Source organism: Helianthus annuus, chromosome 17 (genome assembly GCF_002127325.2).
Source record: "Helianthus annuus cultivar XRQ/B chromosome 17, HanXRQr2.0-SUNRISE, whole genome shotgun sequence".
Lineage (NCBI taxonomy): Eukaryota > Viridiplantae > Streptophyta > Magnoliopsida > Asterales > Asteraceae > Helianthus > Helianthus annuus.
The window spans coordinates 105915145-105921805 of record NC_035449.2 but is presented as its reverse complement, the minus strand read 5'-3'; the positions used below and the strand labels follow the sequence as shown (position 1 = coordinate 105921805).

Sequence of the window (6661 nt, the reverse complement as noted above, 5' to 3'; positions counted from 1 at the left end):
AGCTGTGAAAAGGATACTCAGATACATAAAAAGTGCTCCCACACTTGGTATCTGGTATCTTGCTAATGGGAATGTTAAGCTTTCAGGATTCTCAGACAGTGACTTTGCTGGCTGCAATGCAACAAGGAAGTCCACATCAGGAGGGTGCCAATTTCTAGGTGATTTCTTAGTATCTTGGCAAAGCAAAAAGCAAGCAGCTGTTTCAACATCCACGGCTGAGGCAGAGTATATTGCTGCTGTAGGCTGCACAACCCAACTATTATGGCTTCAAAATCAACTGCTGGATTTTCGTGTCACTGCCTTAAAGACACCTCTCATGTTGGACACTCAGGCAGCATAAAATATCATCAAAAATCCAGTTTCACATTCAACCACCAAACACATTGACATCAGACATCACTTTGTGAGGGATTGCTATGAAAAAGGTTTGATTTCTCTGAATCATGTTCATACTAAAGAGCAGCTGGCAGATGTGTTAACAAAGGCTTTAGACACATCCACCTTTGAAAGCTTGATCTCTAGGATTGGCATGCTTAACATGGACTAACAGGCAAAATCCTGTTTCTCTATGAATAAAAAGCATTAAAATGTTTTCAGAAAATCAAAAATCCATCCTTAAAAATAGCTAAAAATGAAAATTTTCATTAATCCTTAAAAGTCTGTCATAACCACTGTTTAGGTTCAAACATCTGATCTGTTGAAAATCATCCACTGTTGAAAGATAACCTCTGTTTATCCATTTCCCTTGTTATTTACTGTTGATTAAACATCAGTGTTTTAATCCACTGATGGCTATCCACTGATAGTTAAAAATCAGCCACTGTTTTCATTTTCACCACTGTAAACCACTGATATTGATCATCAGTGGTTTCCTAAACAACTGTCATCCATTATTCATCAGAGGTTGTCACATGGTCAGTTTTTAGCCATCAGATATTTGTAACCGCTGCCACGTCAACATTCACTTTTTCACTTTATAAAACCCTGATTAAAACCCCAATCAGAGGTTTCACTGCCGTATCGAATTCAAAAGTTCTTTCAAAAGCAGTTTCCATCAAAATCTTTCGAATCATTCATCTTCTTCCTCCTCTCGCAACTACCTTCGAATCACCATGACTCTTTCACTCAAAAATCCTCATAACTATCTGTGTACCCTTGAGAAAACAAGTCAAAACACAGATTTTCACTCCGTTATTGATGCTCTTTCCTCTTCAAAGTACAAAACTTTGTTGACTTGCAACACACCAATCTATCAAGAAACCCTACGTGAATTATGGAAAAATGAAAAAGTTGAAGTTCAGGACAAAGAGCCCTGGGCTATTACATCTGAAGTAGGCAAAATTCTTGTTTCCATCACACCACAAACAATCTCTGAGGTTTTTGAGATGAACGACCACACAGGTAATAATTCCTTCCCTAAAAATGAGTACCAGACAGATCTGGCCGAAAGGGAGTATGCGGGACAAATGAATAAAGCAACTTTGCAAAAAGGGAATTTCCCACCTCCCATGAAATTTTTATTTCATACCCTGCTCATGTGTGTTTCAAATACAACTACAGCTTTCAATGAAATACCATTGAATATCCAATACTTGGGATATGCTATCATGGCAGAAGCTAATTTTAATTATTCCCAAAAGATTTTCAATGATATGGTTAAAAATGTGAATAATATAAAAGACAAAAAGAAACCATTTTTGTTGTTTCCTAGATTTTTGAGTTATTATCTACAAAAGAAAATACCAAAGGATAGTGCACAAGTGCTCATCCAGGGCGCTCCTTGTCAAATAAACAGTCTTTCTTCTGAAACGTTTACAAGGATGTCAGAGTCAAAGGATTTGAAAACAAAAACAGAGGAACCTGAGCAAACTTTGGATGAGTTCACATCTGCTCCTCAGGTTTCTGCTGTTGAGCCCACTTCTCATGGTGACCACAGCAGCACAACCACTATTGTGCAACCCCCACCAAAAATCACCAAAAAGCCCAAAAAGAAAATTACCAAAAAGCCCACCAACCCATCCAAAAAGGATCTTCTGGAAGATAAGATCCCAGAAGTAACTCATGTGATAACACAAAAGTCACCAATAACCACTACTGCTACTTCCTCATAGCTGATGGTAGAAAGATTTCAACCTGAGCCTGAAACTCCTCCTGCATCCTCACAAAAGGATCAGGTTGTATACACAGGGACACCACATTATGAAGCTCTGGATCCACTTGAATCCATCTTCCACACCCCTGCTCAGTCACACCCCGAAATATCAGAGTTGGCGTGACTGGACTGGTATCTTCATTGCACAGCGGAAGCAAATAAGCTAAGACTTCTAGAAAACGAATGCCCACTAAGTACTCGGATCTCCAATGGTTCTCCTATTCCAACCATGCCATAATTTCGAAAAATGCCACCTGAGAAAGAACATGCGAAAAATCAACATAAAGTTGAGCGAGTTCATAGTTTGTTTGTAAAAGATTTGAAATAAATCTTTTTGAATAACCGGTTTTTGAAATATGGTTGAGAAAACGAATTTAAAAATCATTTTCTTGTTTAGTTATATGGAAACTCTTTTTTTTTTTTGGGTAAAGGGATACCCCGGTAAATTTTATAAATCAACGAAATTAAGTATAAGGGTGTGTCAAAGCGAACACACCTACTAGACTTGGCATACCAAGACTAGGAAACAAACTCAACAAAACAACCAAACACACTAAACCAAAAAACAGCCACTAACAAAAAACAGCCAACCGACGCAAACGGGTCACACTAGCAACTATCAACTTCAGCTTCTAACCCGGATCGAAATCATCTTCATTTGAATAAATCTTCCAAGCCTTTAGCACTCTACTCCGATCTGCACTACCACGGAACTTGAATCCCATAAGCTTTAACCGGACTGTGTGCTTGACTAACTCTGTCACCACTTCAGCCGACTTGTGATTATGAGAGAAAAGTCTAGCGTTTCGTTCCTGCCAAACAAAATATGCCGTAGCCGCAATCAAAATCTTGCCCACTATAACATTCATCGTCTTTGAAGAAGCCGTGCGTTCCATCCATGCACAGATGGATGCCCAAGAGTCAGAGACATTCTCCAAATTAACCAAAGTTTTAACATTATTCCACACTTGCGACGCAAAACTGCATTGGAAAAAAAGGTGATCACGAGAGTCACGATCATAACGACACAGCGGACAACACATAAGCCTTAAGTTCGTTGCACTCCCCGCTTCCCAAGTCATAAGGCGATCTTGCGTTTTGAGCTTGTTCCTTATAACCAGCCACATATGGAACGAATGTCTTGGAATACATTGTGAAAACCATATCATATTGAACCAAGAAACCGTATCACCCCGACTCCTAATATTATTCCAAACTTGCTTAGAGCTGAAAAAACTATCTTTACCATCCAAGTCTTTCCACATAGGTTTATCTGGTACATTGTGAACAAGAGATGGTGGCTGTAAGTTTATCAACACAGGAAACAAATCATACCAAGCGGCCGGCCATCGCCATTGACCCGAAGCATCAACTATATCCGCAACTGTAGTGTGCAAATTGAAACCCGCATTAGAGATGGTTCTCGGTGTGATAAAAGTACTGATCGGACTCAAGGAGCACCAGTTATCACACCATGCATTAGTCTGAGCGCCACTTCTGATAGACATGCCCATGTAGGGACGAACCAAATTCCGAATGGATAAAAGTTTACGCCAACCCCAACTCACACTCCCCCTACACGGCACCTCCCAAAAACTTCTACCCTTTAACTTGTACGAGTGGATCCATCGAACCCAAAGAGACTCACGGTTAGTAATAATACTCGATATGTGGTTTGTCATGAGAGCTTTATTGACATCCCCAACATTTCGAATACCTAAACCTCCCTCATCCTTAGGCAAACAAACATCAGACCAAGCAACTTTGGCACGAATTCTGCCCAAAGAACCAGCATTCCATAAAAAACGACGCATCCTCTTCTCCAATTCAGAAATTACCCGAGCAGGGAGAATAAAAACTGAAGCCCAGTAGATGTGCATAGAAGATAACACTGAATTAATAAGTTGAAGGCGGCCCGCAAAGGACAACGACTTAGAAATCCAGCTCGTGATTCTGCTCTCCATGCGATCAATCAAGATTTTACAATCTTTAAAAATAAGTTTTGTGGAAATAAGAGGCACCCCAAGATATCTAACCGGAAGATTACCTTCTTGGAAAGGCATCAACGAAAGAATCTGCTGCTTCACTAGAGATGGCACATTCGAAAAATAGGCAGTACTCTTGGTTGGGCTCGGTACTAACCCTGACCAACTAGTAAACAATTCCAGAACATCTCTAACCTTTTTGACCGAGCAAATGTCAGCATGGACAAATATGAACAAATCGTCCGCAAAGGAAACATTGATAATTCTCTGCTTAGCACATTGATGATGAAATTTAAATGCCGAGGTTACATCAGCCGCCTGTTACAGTAAAAGAGATAGCACTTCCATGATAAGGGTAAACAAATAAGGAGACATAGGATCGCCCTGTCTCAACCCCCTCTTCCCGTTGAAAAAACCATGAAGATTACCATTAACGGACAACGAGTAGGAAGCCGTAGAAACACACATCATAACCCACCGCACCATACGCTGATCAAATCCAAAACGAATAAGGATAGCTTTCAAAAAAGACCAACTGACCGTATCATAAGCTTTCTGGATGTCTATTTTAAAAGCACATCTCGCAGGGCCTCTATTCAAGTGATAGTTGTGCATCAGCTCCTGAGTTAGGAGAATATTATCTGAGATTTTCCTACCCGGCACGAAAGCTGACTGATTAATGCTGACAAGATCCCCCAAACTCCCCTTAATCCTATCCGTGATAATCTTGCTAATACACTTATAAAGCACATTACAGCAAGAGATAGGACGATAATCCAAAACAGAATCCGGGATGTCTTTCTTAGGAATCAAAGCTAGGATCGTGTGATTTAATTGCTTGAGGAGTTTCCCATTATCAAAAAAAATCAAGAACCGCATCCGTAACTTCATTACCGATAATATCCCAAGCCTTCTTGAAAAATGCTGACGTATACCCATCAGGACCCGGGGCTTTATTTTCACCAATATTAAACATAGCCGCTTTGACTTCCTCTCTAGTAACTTGTCTAACCATATTAGTAGCAGCTTCATGGCTAATAACATTAACAAAAATACTATCCAAATTAATGGGAGTTACCTGGTCCTCAACACCAAGAAAATTGGAGTAATGAGTGACTAGGGCAGCCGCAACCCCACTACCTTCATGGCGGATCCCCGAAGTGTCTTTAACACTATGAATTTTGTTTCTCGCGTTACGGCTTTTCACCACATTGTGGAAGTACTTTGTATTAGAGTCTCCAGCACACAACCATTCAACCTTAGACTTTTGTTTGAGGAAACATTCCTCATCATAAGCAGCCGATTGAAAGTCTTGAAGACAAGCCGCTTCAAGTTGACGAAGATTGCCATCCAACGGACTCTTGTCGAGACGAACTTGAATCTCATCCAACTTTTTTCTAAGCTCTGACACCTTAGCATGTAAATTTCCCTGGTTAAATAAAATCTTCCTTAAGTGCGGTTTCAGATTACTAAGCTTCTTTGTAACCGAAAACATATTAAACCCTGGAATCGATCTCCTCCATTCCTGTTCCACACACTTCAGGAATTCCGGCTTTGAGGCAATGAAGTTAGGAAACTTGAAAGGTTGAATTTTCTTCTCATTCACAACCCCCATGTTCAATATACAAGGCGTATAGTCCGAGACACGAAAAGGGTGGTACATGACAAAAGCATTCGGCCATAAGTCCAAGAACTGAATATTACCCATGACTCTATCAATCTTTTTAAGAAGACCCACTCCATCTTTGGGTCGTTGGTTCCAAGTAAACCGAAGACCATGCCCCTGAATATCCAACAACTCCAAAAACTGAACACAATCTTTAAACTCACTCATGCTTATCGATTGTTGCGATGTTCCATAAAGAGAGTCCTCGAGCTGAAGCGTAGCATTAAAATCCCCCATAACAACCCATGGTTTATCATGACATAAGCTTTTATGATTGCATAAACTCTCCCAAAGACTTCTACGATCTTGATACTTATTTTCCGCGTACACGAAAGAGCAGAATAAAACTTTTTTATTAGCCTTATCCAGCAACTGCGTGTGAATAACTTGATCAGTTTGAGCAAGCACCATAAGATCCACCACATCAGAATCCCAACCCAATATTATTCTCGTGCCCCTGCTACATAAACCCCCATTAGACGTCCAGTTCCAATTTTGAAAGACACTATTACAGATGGTTCCCAGCTTAGTCACATTCACATGTGATTCCAAGATTGCACAAACTTTTAACTTATTATCAGCAAGAACTTTACGAACTTCGCTTTGTTTCAGGGGGCGATTCAGACCCCTTATATTCCAAGACATAATGCTATCCATTAATACCTTCTTGTCCGGGAGTGCTTGCCCTCTCAGAAACACGATTCTGACCGGCTTTCATGAATTCCGCCATTTCCGTCTGAACGACTTCCTCTACCTCATTCTCGGATCGAGTAGACTTCCTATTCCCAATTTTTAAGTGCTGCCTCAATTCTTTATCCAACCCGATTGCCGCTATATTTTCTTCCAACTCATCACTAG

General features: G+C 40.3%; 1 protein-coding gene across 1 annotated transcript; it reads right to left on the bottom strand.

Moving 5' to 3' along the window:
- Positions 1-2784: 2784 nt before the first annotated feature.
- LOC110924717 lies at positions 2785-6448 on the bottom strand. Its single transcript, XM_022168712.1, has 2 exons — positions 5012-6448; positions 2785-4455 (listed from the first exon to the last, which is right to left on the bottom strand). Exons 1-2 carry the CDS (start codon positions 6446-6448, stop codon positions 2785-2787), a joined length of 3108 nt encoding a protein of 1035 aa, XP_022024404.1.
- Between the last annotated feature and the right edge of the window lie 213 nt (positions 6449-6661).

Coding starts and splice junctions, on each gene's coding strand:
- LOC110924717 (XM_022168712.1), bottom strand. CDS start 6,448: ATGTCTTGGAATATAAGGGGTCTGAATCGCCCCCTGAAACAAAGCGAA. Junction 4,456..5,011: donor GTAATGAAGTTACGGATGCG/GTTCTTGATTTT, acceptor TTACTGTAACAG/GCGGCTGATGTAACCTCGGC.